The 15,887-nt window shown below is 37.0% G+C and overlaps 1 protein-coding gene across 3 annotated transcripts in view; it reads left to right on the top strand.

Moving 5' to 3' along the window:
- The window catches only part of LOC113048374 (NACHT, LRR and PYD domains-containing protein 3-like), a 165,367-nt gene that overhangs the window by 22,187 nt on the left and 127,293 nt on the right, over positions 1 to 15,887 (top strand). For 2 of the 3 annotated variants that reach the window (XM_026210159.1, XM_026210160.1), the window contains exons 2-4: positions 9,030 to 9,302; positions 9,515 to 9,577; positions 11,362 to 13,162. In XM_026210159.1, coding sequence (XP_026065944.1) covers positions 9,047 to 9,302; positions 9,515 to 9,577; positions 11,362 to 13,162 — 2,120 coding nt within the window. In that variant the 5' untranslated portion in view covers positions 9,030 to 9,046. The remainder of the gene's footprint in view (positions 1 to 9,029; positions 9,303 to 9,514; positions 9,578 to 11,361; positions 13,163 to 15,887) is intronic. The other variant, XM_026210158.1, reaches the window with a different exon arrangement.

Genomic DNA, 15,887 nt, shown 5'->3' with positions numbered 1-15,887 from the left:
CCACACCTGACGTGTATCTTGGATAATTTCCCCGCCTTGGGCCAACCGGAACAGAACTCGTGTTTCACTTAAATTAGTCCGGGCGGAACTGAAGTGTGGGAAATATTTCCGCCCGGACTAATTTAAGTGAAACACGAGTTCTGTTCCGGTTGGCCCAAGGCGGGGAAATTATCCAAGATACACGTCAGGTGTGGGAAGAGGACGGAAAAAAAAAAAGTTCCGCTCTGATTAGTCACCCGGTGACAGTTTCTCATTTTACCATCAGTGTGTATGTGATTCTCAAACAGTATTTGTTCTACGCTCCTAACTCTTTGAGAGAGAAACTATCACTCAGCATCACAAGACAGATTTGATGGAATATTGTGTCTATATGGTAAACTCTAGAACAGACTTGAAAGGGATGAAATTATTTCCTTACGAAATTAATTATTTGTGAAGCCAAACACTCAGGAACTCTCTCGCAATGGAAATGCCATCACTTGCTCCATTTACTCTTTGGTTCCTTCACCCGTCCTGCCTCCCTGGGTACATGGTCCAGGTCACTAAAAGTTGACAAGAGAAATGCCAAGAACTGAAGTTGCTATGCTCACATAATACATTTACTATATCTTCAGGATTCATGATCGTAAACTTTTTGTGTTTGGTATCATTTTTAAGGTCTCTGTGCGATTGGTAAAATGGTCTCAAGTAGAATGGTCTCATTCACAGTAGTTATTTATATAATGAGAAAGATTAAGAACTTTTGCAGAATTGTGTTCTGCTGAGAAGAGTGTGTCACACTGTAGGGTTCTTTGAGAATGTTTAACTCCAGCCAGGTTTGACCTTCATGTGACCATGGGAACCTATTGAACCAAAATTAGCTTTATATTTTTACAACTGATTTGAAGATTTCTTCGTTGTCTGGTCTGAGTATTTAAGGGAAGTGTCAAAACAATACTGGGCGATTCTGTAGTCAGATCAGCCCGTAGTGTGGAGTGTATCTCACATGCTCCATACTATGTATCTTTCTGAAGTCAGGTATATTATTATTTACTCAAAAATGTAATTGTGTTAAACACATTGTGCCCATAGAGCACACTGTATAGTTATTTGTGCTACTACCTGCGCTCATTGGCTAGCTAAGTTTATTCTCGAGAACACCTGAGTGCTTTCCTATACATTTTAGACCATGTGTCTTAAATTAGGATAACTGTTACATGTGTAACTATTTTACATTTGTTGGATCACTTGGTCGTTTCCATATGACTACAGTGTCTGTGCAGGAGCAAGGTTGCCACGTGGTTAAAATGTAAATCACAATTGCTCAATTCACAATTTAATCCTTTCTAAATTGGCTTCTAATTGTTTCATTATGTAATTTACATGATACAATTTTACCTGACAAATTATAAATTGTTATATTTGATTTATCTTGAACTCTCCTGAAATCATTATAACTAGTAAATTTGTGAGGAGGCTTTTACCACAAATCTATGGCTAGGATTGGTCAAACTGAAGGCTCGAAAATGATAGGAGCAGTAGGCATTTCATTGGAGACATTCTGATGTCTGTCTATCGCTGCGGTCAGCAAGTTGTATGGGAAAAGACTAAATAAGCTACACTTTTGTCATAAGCAAGCACTAGGTGGCAGGCAAAACATGTATTAGTCTACCTACATCCTCTGACTAGCATCATACTGGCAAGTTTGTGATCGTAAGATCCACGTGAAGCTAAGGTGAGACTTAAAGAGGCATTAGGTCCCCAGTGAACAAATAATAGAAATTATAATCAGATATCTAAATTGGTACATAATCAACCGTTTTTAAATAGAAACATTGTCTAAATTTAGTGATCACTTAAAACTGGAGTCAGATTGAACACAGAGCTAGAAATAAATTGACACTAAATTCTGATAAATTCAGAAGTGCAAGTAAAAGACCAAATATGCATTAAACCTTCAACCAGGCCACTAGATTCTGCTATTTGGGCCAGTGGGTGGATCCTTATAGACTCACTCAATGAAATCAGCAGCATTTCTACTTCATTAACATTTTTTTTTCAGTTCACTCTACTGTAAGTGTTCAACAGCAGAGTTACAGAAATACAGATAACTACTAAATATAGAAAAAAACTCCCACTATGAAAGGTGTTCACAAATGATTGATCACTTTTGAATTTAGCTCTTGGAAAAGTAAAGTAGAGCTGAACCGCTTTATACCATAAATAATGATTTATAATAAATTCACACATAACCTGTGATTTCATGCTTGTGCTGAAATCATCTGATGTATAGAGACGTTTATCTGAAGGAAACTAACCCTGAACCATGATTTAGAGACATAAAGCTGCTTTCTGGAAACCCCTCCAGCACAGAGTCAAACCAGTTTAATTTGTTTTCTTGAAATGGTTGTGGTTTAACTGGTTCTGAAAATAAATATCTTTCTGCTGTTGTTTCAAAGTCAGCAATTATTGTATATTACAGCATATAATTTTTCTTCTCCCACAAATAAAGTAAATATAGATATCAGAAGCAGTAAGAACATATTCAGATCGTTTCTGAAATTTCTAACATTGTGAGGATCAGCATGTGGTTTTGTAGCTTTGTTGTTTTTTAATCTTTTATTTATGCTATAATATTATGCAAATATAATATGTACAGTCAAACCAAATATTTTTCAGACAGACATAATTTTTGATATTTTACTAGTGGGTGCAGGACACTATAGTTCATTTATTTAAGTACATAGCACTATTTATTCATTCATACAGAGTGCACTTTCCATCTCTGTTGCGGATGTAACCCGATCCTTCCTATGCGTGAATATCTATAAAGCTGCGGGTCCTGATGGGATCCCAGACCGTGTGCTCCGAGCAACTAACCGGTGTTTTCAGACATTTTCAACCTCTCCCTCTGTCTGTCTATGGTTCCCTCGTGCTTCAAAAAATCCACCATGGTGGCCCATACCAAAGAAAAACAAAATCACATGTTTAAATGACTGGAGGCCCATTGCTGTCACACCCATCTTCAGCAAGTGTTTTGAGAGACTCATCAGAGACTAAATCTGCTCTTTTCTGCCTGGCTCACTGGATCAGCTACAATTTGCATATCGTAGAAACCATTCTACAGATGATGTTTTTGTTTTTAAACACTGCCTCTCTCCCACATGGAAAATAAGATCACCTATTTAAGTAATTCTGTTTGTGGACTACAGCTCAGCATTTATCACCATACTGCCTGCCACACTTATTGCGAAGCTCCAGAATCTGGGACTAAACAGATCTCTGTGCACCTGGATCCTGGACTTCCTGATGGGCAGAAGTCAGGTAGTCAGATTGGGCAACAACACTTCATCCCCGCTGACCCTCAACACTGGTGCTCCTCAGGGCTGTGTCCTCAGCCCGCTCTTGTACTCCCTATACACACAACTGTACAGCCACACACAGCTCCAACATCATCATCAAATTTGCTGAGGACACAACAGTGATAGGTCTGATTACCGACAATGATGAGATGGCCTACAAAGAGGAGGTGAGCACCCTGACTAAATGGTGACGGGAGAATGGATGAAATTATTGATGAAAATCAGGAGGCTTGTGACTGTCTCATAGACTGCCAAGTAAATAACAGTCTTAAGGTACAGAAAAGTATGAAAAGCATCGTCAGAATAGTCCATCTGCCATCAGAGATTCAACCGTAACATTATGAAGTGACAACAAAACTTTTTGTACATGATGAAAACAAAATGAATGACTTATTCAATAATTCCATATCTCTGTGTCTCTCCAAATCAGTGTAGCGCCATTTTGTAGAATATGAGCTGAATGCAGGCAGTGTACACTCTTCTTAGTCAGCCGTGCTAATGTGCTGTTTTTTTTCCCTTCAAATCAAAGCATAAATACAGAAAACATATCATCTCAGGTTACGAATGTAATCATATTTCCCTGAGTAGGGAATGAGACACTGCGTCCTCTAGGGGTCGCTATGGGGGGACACCTTGTCGTGACCCGTGTCTAAAGCATACATTAAAAAAAAACACCAACTTGTTGACAGGCAACAGCCTCTGACATCATACAGGTGCGACTATAAACAAGCACCAGGAGAACACGTCATTCACTTCTTCGTCTGAAGCTTGCGTCCGAAGCATGGCAGGGAGCTAGAGGACGCACTAAGTACAAACTCTACCATTTCCATGGGAGTTGCCCCTGAAATGTTAAGACGGTTTTCTGTGACAGTACTCCTTACGGCCAAAGGCCTAAGCTAAATACCCAAATTCCTCTTGTAGGGCCTCGGCCCAGAGTAGAGCTGAAGGCTTGGAATCAGGAAAGATTCCTTTAAAGTTAACATATATTTGGCAGAAATGTACGGAAAAGTCAATTAAACACAAAATAAAACATACAATAAACACTATTAACAGCAATTATTATATGTTGCAATCAAACATGTAGCAAAATTTGGTAGTTCTGTATGTTGTTTCAGGGTTAGCATCATCTGAGGTCCTCTGAGGGGTTGGCATCATCTCTTCTCAGGTGTAGCTTGTGTAATTCCTAGTTATAGCAAAAACAGAGAAACAAATAGAGACATAATTCAAACTAAGCACAACTCATTTGTTTAATCCAAGCTACAGAATAATAATGATATTTAACTGCAGTACAAGATTATGAGATGCATTATTTTAAATCTTGGCCAAAGAAATGTGTCTTTAATCTAGATTTAAACAGAGAAAGTGTCTGTACTCAAACGTTATCAGACACCACTTGGCTAATTTAGAGTGAAGGTGTCTTCCAGTGTCTGGGGAGTGTCCGGTCCCGAGCTAGAACCAGCCCAGGAAGGGCTCCTGTATCGTAGTTAAGCACAGGGAGGGCTGCTGTTTTTGAGTTAACTTGTTCATAATCAGTTATCATAGTTTTATGATATTATTACTGTAGGCCACGGGATAATATTTTGTCCAGAATTGATAAAATACCGTAATCTCAATTTATCGGTGGACGAATAGTTGATAGTGTTAAATATTAATTCTGAATAATTTGCATACTAATTCGGTTCTTATTCACTGTAATTCAATCCCCTTTGAGTTATATTGATCTTAATTCCCTTATTACTCTTACATCTGCATCTGCATCATGCATCTGATTTTGGACTTCTTTGGGATGGTACCACAAGGGGTCGTTCACTTACAGAACACAAACTTCTGGAGGGCACATAAGATTTAACCAGTGAGTTTAGGTATGTTAGTGCCGTGCCAGTGGTCATCTTGTAGGCAAACATCAGTACCTTGAATCTGATGCGAGCTGCCACTGGTAGCCAGTGTGACAGTCTTAAAGACAGGGAAGGTGTGGATGTCATGTGTTATCAGGAATAAAGTACAATCACTTTTATGAAGCAACAGACTGTCTTGGCGTGTCTTATTATTTACTGCATACACAGGCATGGCAAGGCAAGTTTATTTATATAGCACATTTCATACACAATGGTAATTCAAAGTACTTTACATAAAAGAAAGTAAAATAATGAAGAAAAATAATCACAAAAATAAAACATTTAAATTTATTTAAAATATAAAAAGATTTGACAAAATACAGTGAAGATGTAAAAAACAGAGCAATCAGTTCGGACATCGGACAGTGCTCATTCAATAAATGCATAGCAAAACTGTTTTGAGTCTAGACTGTGACTAATGTTTAGCACATCTGTCTGTTAGGTTTATATTCAGTGAACATACAGCACACTGAATTAGTTCAGTAATTGGGAATTTGGCTTTTGTTTAAAGAGTAACTAAACCCTAAACCAACTTTTTTTAGTCAATGACCTGTAATGGGGCTTCATTAGTGCTGTTCATTGATTCGAGTAACTTTTTTGACATTTGAGTATGAAGTGTTTTAATTCTACAATATATGGCATAAAAACATCTGAGTGTTGCCCTCTTCAGGTTGAACGGTTGCTACTGCAGTCGATTTTTCCTATTGGATGTTGTGGTGGCAACTGACGTAAGCGGTGGCAGGTGACGTAAGCAGTTTCCAGCTCACCACGTCCCTTGGTACGAGCTACCACGCCCCTGGCAGTATAAAACCATATTGTTCTGTCAAAATCACTGTAGTGAGTCAGGAGTTGGAACTGCGAGTATTGAAAACGATCAGGATAGACTATTATAGCATCTATTTATCATAGCATTTATATACTTATTTAGATTATTTCATGTAGCTTATGTAGTTAATTAGCATTGTTGTTAGTGTCTCAGGTTCACGCCCCACCCGCTCAGCCCTACCCTAGGTTCATCCCCTCTATCTCCGCTATGCTTTGCCCACTTTTCAGCATTTTTCAAATATTGCCAGTGGGTGGAGTCAGGCTCTGACCAGGGGTTTAGTGACCCTTTAATAACTTTTATAACGTGTCGTACAACACACACCACACAAAATACCATCTTTTCATTCATTTCACAGTCTTGTAAAGATCGCGGCCATTCATTTAACACAAAAATTTCCATATCTTACACACATTTAATAACACTATCTTCTAAAGTTATAAAAATCACATTTAAAACATTGGTTAAAGTTTTACCGATAACCTTGAACACATCAAACATACATTATATAAGACATTAAACATATTATTTCTTAATGTAGTTAAACTTTCAGATTTCTCAATGGTTGTCCTTTTGAGATTATTTATTGTAAAGTTCAGTTCATAGAAAGAGTCACAAGCAAGCAGCAAGCAGAGTCACAGGACACGCTGTTTGGATCCTCTGTGTTGAGGTCCATCAATTATTAATGATTCCTGTGGCGTTGCAAGGATTTCCATACATTGTGATCATGAGATGCTTCTTGTATGTTGCGAAAAGAGTTAATTTCGTCAACTCTTTTAATTGGAAAACAACACGGCTGACAGGAAACCAACTCAGGATACCGACGTCACATGATTAGCTCATGATTCGTTTTTCTGATGAGTGGATCTGGTATTTGGAACAGATGTCTTCTGTTGCAGAATCACGTTATCACTTCTCTTAAATGCTGACATACAACTGAGCATTGTTCCCCTTCAGGTAATCATTAATGGTGTTCAGATTGTGCAGTTACTTGTGTGATTGTTCACTAAGGTACTACAGTGCAGTAAGAAGAATATTATGTTGTGTAATATTATTATGTGTATTCTGTAGCATAACATTTCTCAGTGCACATTGGGAAACATAAAATGTTTAAATAAAGGACAAAATATTTCAGAACGTGCAGAAAATAAATAGATTTATGAAGCAACTCAACAAGCACTGTGCAAATACAAATGGAAGAATCTGTTTAAGATCTGCTGATTCCACACCCTGACATAACAGCATATGAAGAACTAAGATTAGGTTTTTTCATTGTTTTGTATTGGCTATTCAGTATGAACATGATGGCATCAGTTACTGACTAAATTCTGCCAGTCTCTGGTCTTCCCACTGAGAGTTAACTATGTGTGAATGTTAACAGGTCAGGTCTAGTTCTCGTGACCAGGTGCTGCTTAACACATCTGGTGATAATGCTATCTATAGTTTCTGGCATATGACTACAGAAACATGATCATCATGATGATAAAACACTGTATGGTCTGACATTGTCTTAATATTGAAGCAATCTAGTTTGCATATAATTTGCAAATGAAAGAGTTGAATAACAATATTTGACTTTATTGTATCCAGCATATCAGTAGAATGTTACCGGTGACATTTTCCTTTTTTATTTAAAATATTTGAAAAATTTGCATACCAGGTCATGAACAGTCTGATATTCTGATTCACAAATATGTGTAAAAGAGTGCGTTTCATTATATAAAAAACTGTCTAAATGATCTTGATCGTGATCTGTAATGTGAGATGGGCGCCGCCATGTTTGTTCACACTGCAGTTCAGAGATTACTGTCAGTCAGCTTTACATCCTGTGTATTAATCAATCTCTCCTGAAATACAAGTAATAAGTGGCGTGTGAACTGGGTGATGAATAGAGTGAACTTTATAGTTACTTACACCATGTGTTTCTGATATGAATAAAGCACATCTGAAAATTAAATTTGAAGGGACTGTTATTGTTGCTTCCATAGACATATGCGTGTATTTTTTTTTTAACTCTAAATGTATTGTTTTACTAGTATTTATGTTTATTTAAATGTCTGAAACCCAAAATATGCATTATGTGGTTAATACCACTGCATAGTTGTGATAATATGACCAGAGCAGTGCAGATCTCTCTCTGGCTCAGTGCCAGCCAACGAGTTAAAACACAGTTTGAATTTGACAGTTCTGTGACGTCACCGAACGTTCTAAATCCCAGATGTGGGAGCAGACTCCGAGGGGCACGGAAATAAGAATCACATGTGTGGGACCGTACCGCTCAAAAGGTTAAGGAAAAATATGGAGATATTGCTCTAGTCAGATCAACTAGAGTTTCAGATAAACTAGTCTAAGAACAAAGCTAATGCTGCTCTGAGCTCAGAGGAACCTCTGCAGTCTATCCGTTCTTCTCCTTACAGTATATTACAGTGTGGCCAGTCTGCTTCTGTTCAGCTCTTTTTTTGTGTTTGTCACCTCTATTTCAATCTCAGTCATATTGCTTAGTGGTATGACAGATACATTATGTGCAGTTTTTTGGGAACAAACAGTAATTTCAGCATATTTACACACACCTATGGAACTTCATGGGTCTTTCAACTCAACTGTATCTCTGTCCTCTCATCAAATGTACACACATTTCATTTCACAACCTTTCACTCATTCATGTGAATGTGTGTATATTCATAATTCAGTCTTTCCTCAGAAATACATTCTGTCAAACCTCAGCTTTGACATCTGAGTACCTCTCCTCGAGCTTGTTGATGTATGTGTGTCTGCTTTTGTGTGTCAGTGTTTGTGTGTGACTCTTGTGTGAGGAATCACTGACTTATTAACAGATGAGTTTGGATGAGTTGATTCTGAGAGTCCTGATCTGATCAAATATTCATTTAATATTCCAAATAACACTTGAGCATTAAGGTCAACATGATAAGAGTGAAACTATTTCAGATATTTTTTTGTCTTGTCCTGCAGCTGTGAAACGGTGAAAGATGGCGACTGTTGAAGAACTGCTTCTGAAGTCGCTGGAGGAATTGGCCAAAGATGATCTTAAGAAGTTTCAGTGGCACTTAAAGAAACATGAGTGTGTATCACCATCTGAAATGGAGGATGCAGATCGATTAAAAACAGTGGATAAGCTGGTAGCGTGTTTTGGACCAGAAGAAGCTGTGAAGATCACGGTCAGCATCCTGAAGAAGATAGGAATGAATGACCCAGCTCAGCAGCTGGAGAACAAACACAAGCAAGGTGACATTTAACTCACTGTGAATGTAATACGAGCTGTAACGTGCCATTGTTCAGCAGTGTAACTGTTTGACTTAAACTTTCCTCTGTGCTCTGCTGAAGTGTTTGTGTGATTCATGTATCCCAGTCAGTGATCCTCTCTCTCTCTCTCTCTCTCTCTCTCTCTCTCTCTCTCTCTCTCTCTCTCTCTCACACACACACACACACACTCGCAGCTCAGGCTGAAGGCAACATGAAGAGATCTTATTCTGCTGGAGATCATTCAAAAGAGATACAGGGTAAATAACTATCACTACTTGTTCTGTACATGGAAACAAGAGGAAATAAAACAGCAATTACAGGACATAGCCCAACATCAGCAGGTGTACACTAATACATTTAATAGAACTGTGAACCCCCGGTTTATAACGGACTTAAAGCCTTGATTAATACTTTTTGTACTATAATACAATTGTTTTTATACTGTGAAACAAATTATGCTTGACCAGTAAGTGAAATAATCTAGCATCATCAATGCATCATTAAAATCACAAATACAAAAAGTATGTAAGTTATATAAAAGTTGTTAGACAGAGAAAAACTAGGTAAACCTTTCAAATTTATTGTGCAACTGTTGCAATTATATTACTGAGTCCATCTCCCCATTTACATATCTGATTTAACAGGGATAAATGTGATGAATTATCATTGCATTGATGCATTTGGTGTTGTTATTGAATAACATTATACAGACTATTTAATGTGCAAAACTTCTAAAAAAGAATCTCACCTGCCTATATAGCCTTTATAGTCCTGAAGACGTCGATTAGCTCGTTCAGGTGTGTTTTATTAGGTTTGGAGCTAAACTCTGCAGGACAGCTTCTTTATCGGACTGAACTTGCATACCCCCCTGGTCTAGAACAGTGGTGCCCAAACCTGTTCTGGAGGATCACTGACCTCTGGAGTTTAGTGCCAACTCTAATCAAACACCCACTAAACACTCTCTTACTTTACTTTATTTTTTTTGTCTTGAATTCATTATGGTGTTCACACTACGCAACAGATGTTAATGTTCAACATATACTACATGATCTCTGTCACCCAATGACTTTATCCTGTCCCCAAACCACATTTTATCACAAAAACACGTGCAATAAGTTGAATGGAAATGAGACAAATCAACATGTGAAACAGGAGTTATTTGAAAATGGGCATCAGGAAGAAATTAGCCCTGCAAGCTGTTTGAGTGATGATTTGTTCAGAATTTTTTTGCCCCATTTCTTGTGTCCAGTCTTTTATTCATTCCATGTTTTTCTTCTGCTGACCTCAAACCATTCCTTGCTTTCTCATTGGCTGTGGCTCGGCTGACTGGTCCAGATATTGATCATGTGACGTCGAGTCGGCTGACCAGTCCAGATATTTAGCATGCTAGATGTTTGTTTGATGTTGTGATGCGTCAGCGAGCCTCTTTTATGTGTTGTAGTGTAGTTCACACATGAAGATGGCGAGTGCTGAATCCTGTAGTGTGAACCAGGCATAAGTCATTGGCCCTTCAGTAGCATTAAGTCAAGTCACCTTTATTTATATAGAGCTTTAAACAAAATACATTGCATCAAAGCAACTGAACAATATTCATTAGGAAAACAGTGTCAATAATGCAAAATGACAGTTAAAGGCAGTTCATCATTAAATTCAGTGATGTCATCACAACGATATCGCTGTAGATGAAGTGACCCCAACTAAGCAAGCCAGAGGCGACAGCGGCAAGGAACCGAAACTCCATCCACCAAATAGGAAAAGGATCTGCCACCTGCAGTTGATTTTGATATTCTAGGTATTATCAAATTGCTTGTTTTGAAAACGTAGCGGACGTAGAGGATTATAATGTAAAAGGAGCTCATTTAAAAACTGAGGTGTTAAACCATTCAGGGCTTTATAAGAATATAGGGCATTCATTAGAATATAGAATACAGATAAGTTTTGTAATGGGAATCACAGACCATACCATAGTCTACATAAAGATTATATAATTATTAAAAACCAATTACTTACTCTTAGTTGTCCCCCCCCCATTTTCTCAAAGGCTCAGCTGCAGAGGGCAGTAAAGCTACTCATAATGATTACACAAAGATCTTGAAGGACACGTTGAAACACCACTGTGAGAGGATATTGGTTGGTAATTCACAGACGGGTGAAAATAAATACCTGGACGATATTTACACTGATTTATATGTGGTGGAGAATCAGACTGGAGGAAGAATGAATGAACACGAGGTGAGACAGATCGAATCAAATCACAACCGATTGAGTGCCAAGGATACACCGATCCAATGTAAAGACATGTTCAAAGACCATATGGGTCGACAAAACAGAAAAGTGCTCACAGTGGGGATTGCAGGAGTGGGAAAAACTGTCTCTGTCAATAAATTCATCCTTGACTGGGCTAAAGGAAAAGAAAATCAAGATATAGTCTTCATTTTTCCACTCCCATTCCGTGAACTGAATTTGATTAAAGAGGAGTACAGTCTCATGGGATTGCTTAACACATACTGCTTTAGTGGCTTTAAAGAGCTAACATCTCTTCCTGAAGATGGCAATAAGTTCATGTTCATCTTTGATGGGCTGGATGAGTGTCGCTTCCCTCTGAGCTTTGAAGAGGGTGACAGTTTTACAGATGTTAATAAGAAAACAACAGTGAGTAATATAGTTACAGCCCTAATCAAGAATCATCTGGTTCCCTCTGCTCTCATCTGGATCACATCCAGACCAGCAGCAGCCAGTCTGATACCCCGAGAATACATTGACCAGGTGACAGAGATACGAGGATTCAGTGATGAGCAGAAAGAGAAGTACTTCATCAGAAACAGCAGTGCTGAGGTTGCTGAAAACATCATCCGTCACATCAGAAAATTCAGAAGTCTGTACATCATGTGTCACATCCCGGTTTTCTGCTGGATCTCTCTCACTGTTCTTCAGCCTCTGCTGGCTCAAGAGAGCAATGACAAAACACCTACAACCCTCACAGGGATGTACATAAACTTTTTACTTTCCCAGAAGCAACAGATGGAAACAAAATATTGCAAGGATCCTAAAACTAAGGCTAAAGTCAAGTCTTTTGATGAGATTATTCTGAAGCTTGGGAAACTGGCCTTTAAACAACTACAGAAAGGTAATCTGATTTTCTACAAAGAAGATCTTGAGGAGTGTGGACTAGATGTCAATGAAGGGTCTGTGTACTCTGGGTTATGCACCCGGATGTTTCAGGAGGAAAAATCTATATCAGAGAGAAACGTTTACAGCTTCGTACATCTCAGCATCCAGGAATTACTTGCTGCTCTCTATGTGTTTTTCTTTAACAAAAACAAGAAAGCAAACCCATTTCTCGAGTCCTGGAAAAAACTGACATGTAATCTGTCCAGAAAGCCACTGTTTGAACTTCATAAAGCTGCAGTCAATGAGTCTTTACAAAGTGAGAATGGACACCTGGACCTCTTCCTCCGATTCCTCCTGGGTCTTTCAGTGGAGTCCAATCAGACAGACCTGAAGGAACTACTGCCAGGACTGAAGCTCAAAACAGAGGACACCAAAGACACTGCTGACTATATCAAAAAGAAAATAGAGATGGAGGAATCAACAGAGAGGACCATCAATCTCTTCTACTGTCTGAATGAACTGAAAGATGACTTTGCAGTGGAATTCCAGAAGAATTTGAGCTCTGGAAAACTTTCAGAGCAGAATCTCTCCTCTGCTCAGTGGTCGGGTTTGGTGTTTGTGCTCCTCATGTCAGAAGAGATTCAAGAGAAGTTTGAACTGAAGAAGTACAGAAGATCTGATGAAGCACTGATGAGACTGCTGCCGGTCATCAAAAACACCAGAAGAGCACTGTAAGTGTCTTCTTTATATTCATTTATATTCACTGTTAGTTGTTTTAAGGGGAGACACTGCAGGCAAAAACACCTGTCAATGTTGAGATTTTTTTCTTAAAGTTTTCATAAAGATTAGTGGAAAGAAAACATCCAAAAGACACTGCTAAGTGTTTCTTTAATAGCAGTTATCTATTTGTGTCAATGGATAAAAAAAAATTCTCCTACTCCTAGCCATAAATCTTCAGTTCAGTAGCGCTTACACAAACCAAACTTTACATTTTTACTCCTGTCTATATTCTGAAGGATTTTACAGAGGAATTTATTCATATATAATTTGCTTGATTATATATATTTTAATCCCCCTAAAATTGTGAAAATATAGTTTTCTAGCTGTTCAAAGATTTTTCAGAATTATGGAGTGACAAAAAACAGATACCAAACATTCCTTCTGTAAAAAAAATGTCACTGTACGTAAAAAAAAAAAAAAAACACTAAACAAGATTTTTGAAACTGACTTTATCCAGTTCAGATTTTTGTATAATACATTTATGCAAATGAGTGTACATTTCATTAAAAAATGCCTAATTTGCATATTTAAACATAACATTTTAGGAAACTTGTAATACAAAAAATGTTTGCATTTGTCAAAGTAATCAGTCAACTGGCTAAGTAAGGTGATAACTATTAGTTAATATAGTTACCATATACACCTGCAGTGTCTCGCCTTAATAATTGTGCTTTAACTTGTTGGCCAAGACTGTTCAGAAAAAAATAATAAATGTAATTCTATAATGACAACTCTTATGAGATTTTAGCATGGTAATGGATATAACAATGTTAATGTATTTGGTCTTGGCACAATAGATCTGCTACACTGCTGCTTTTATTGCTGTATTTGTACATTATTGCTGCAAGCAACTTGCTACTGCAATACATATGCTAATAAGGTGCTTTGAGTATTTAATACTGTTGCAGCATAAATAGCATATGAAAATAATGCATAGTAGATCTATACAGGTGGAGCTATGGAGGTAGAATTGTTGTATTATTAACCCAAAAATAAATTTAAAGAGATTTACAAAAAATTAAACATACTAACAAATAAATAGAATGAGATCCATAAATAACTCTCAGAGGTTCACAATTAAATAAAATTAAATAAAAAACATTTTCACAAATAAATTTTCGTCACAAACACAACTTTGTCTGCCATTCATTTGTGAATTGTGTCTTGTACATTTGTAGATCGCTGCACGTACTTGCGGATCGCTCGCTGTGCATTTGTGGATTCATCCAAATCATAGCACACTCTCGCTATAACCAATCATATTTTGCTTTACAGTAATGGCGGTCTCTTCCTGATATAAATTAATTCATAATATGCATTGGCTCAAATAAGAAATATAAGGGCCAAAATAAATTCTACAGTAAAAGATGTTTAAAATTGGATTTCGTTAGATCATTCGACTGTGTATCAAGCCAAGTCAGTATATTTTACATACCTTTGAAAATGCCAGAGAAACAGTGCTTTAAATCACGGCTATGGGAACAATACTGTACTGGATACAAATGTGTAATAGAAGCTTCATTCATGATGGAAAGAAAAGTGTCAATAATTATAAATAAATGACTGGATTCAACCTAAATGATAGACACGTGAGCGGCGGTACACGCGGCGGCAGTACAAAGTGCATTTGCAGCTTTTGACCGCTGAGTGGCGCTTTAACCACAAGTTATCAAACAAGCGCATTAAAGCACATTTTCGCTAATAGATGTCAGTTTTGCCTCACTGATGTGTTAGATTTAATAGATTCAGTCAGGGAAAATGAAAGAAAAACATTGTAGTTAAAATATTTAATATATTTAATATCCATAGACGAAAGTTTGGTATTTATGAAGTTATGTGCATTTCTTAGAACGAATTCAAGCCTGTGCCTGAACCTGTGATTATATTTTGTCTAATCTACATGGTATTAAACCATATTTTAGATTTGACACATTAAAAAGGTGTGCAGTATTATTTATATTATATTAATTATGCGTTACATTATTCAAAAGAAATTGTGGTTTACTTTGCATCAGAGCATTAAAAGTGGTAGCCTATTTTAGGGGGGTAGGCTACATGGATTAATATGCAATGTCAATATTTTCATATATTATGCCTATATTTTTCAATTCAATTCAAGTCAATATTTTCAATATAAATATATTTTTTCCTTTAATAAAACAACATGCATTTTTGTTATTCGTTACCTGTCCTTTAACTTATTGGGAAAAAGACATTTGTCTGTAAACTGATTAATAAATTGTTGCATGTTTAAACATGAAGCACTGTATAATTTCGTTCCCATTATTTATGCCTAATTAGCATAAAACAAAAAACGAATACAATTAAACCTGCACGATTAAATTTTTGAAACTCTAAAGAATGGATGGATTAATAAAACGTCCTCACGATTAATCTCAAGTTCTCTCATTATAATCAACAAAATACACACGCTGTAAAAAAGAGCTTCATTAACTGACAACATAAATGATTTTAAAGGGAGCCTTCTTTACTTGCTTTTAGTGCTGAGCGAAAGCATATGGCCTAAAAAAAAAGAATCAGATTTATGATTTAAATCGATTTTAAAATCAATATTCAAATGACAAAGAAATTTTTCAAAACAAGTTTTAATATAGTTATAAACTTAGAACAGAGACAAGATGATAAAAAACTGTGATGTTTTTACCTTAATGCTGG

Source organism: Carassius auratus, chromosome 29 (genome assembly GCF_003368295.1).
Source record: "Carassius auratus strain Wakin chromosome 29, ASM336829v1, whole genome shotgun sequence".
NCBI lineage: Eukaryota > Metazoa > Chordata > Actinopteri > Cypriniformes > Cyprinidae > Carassius > Carassius auratus.
Note: the sequence above shows the minus strand (reverse complement) of the source record. Positions and strands in the feature narration are given on the sequence as shown.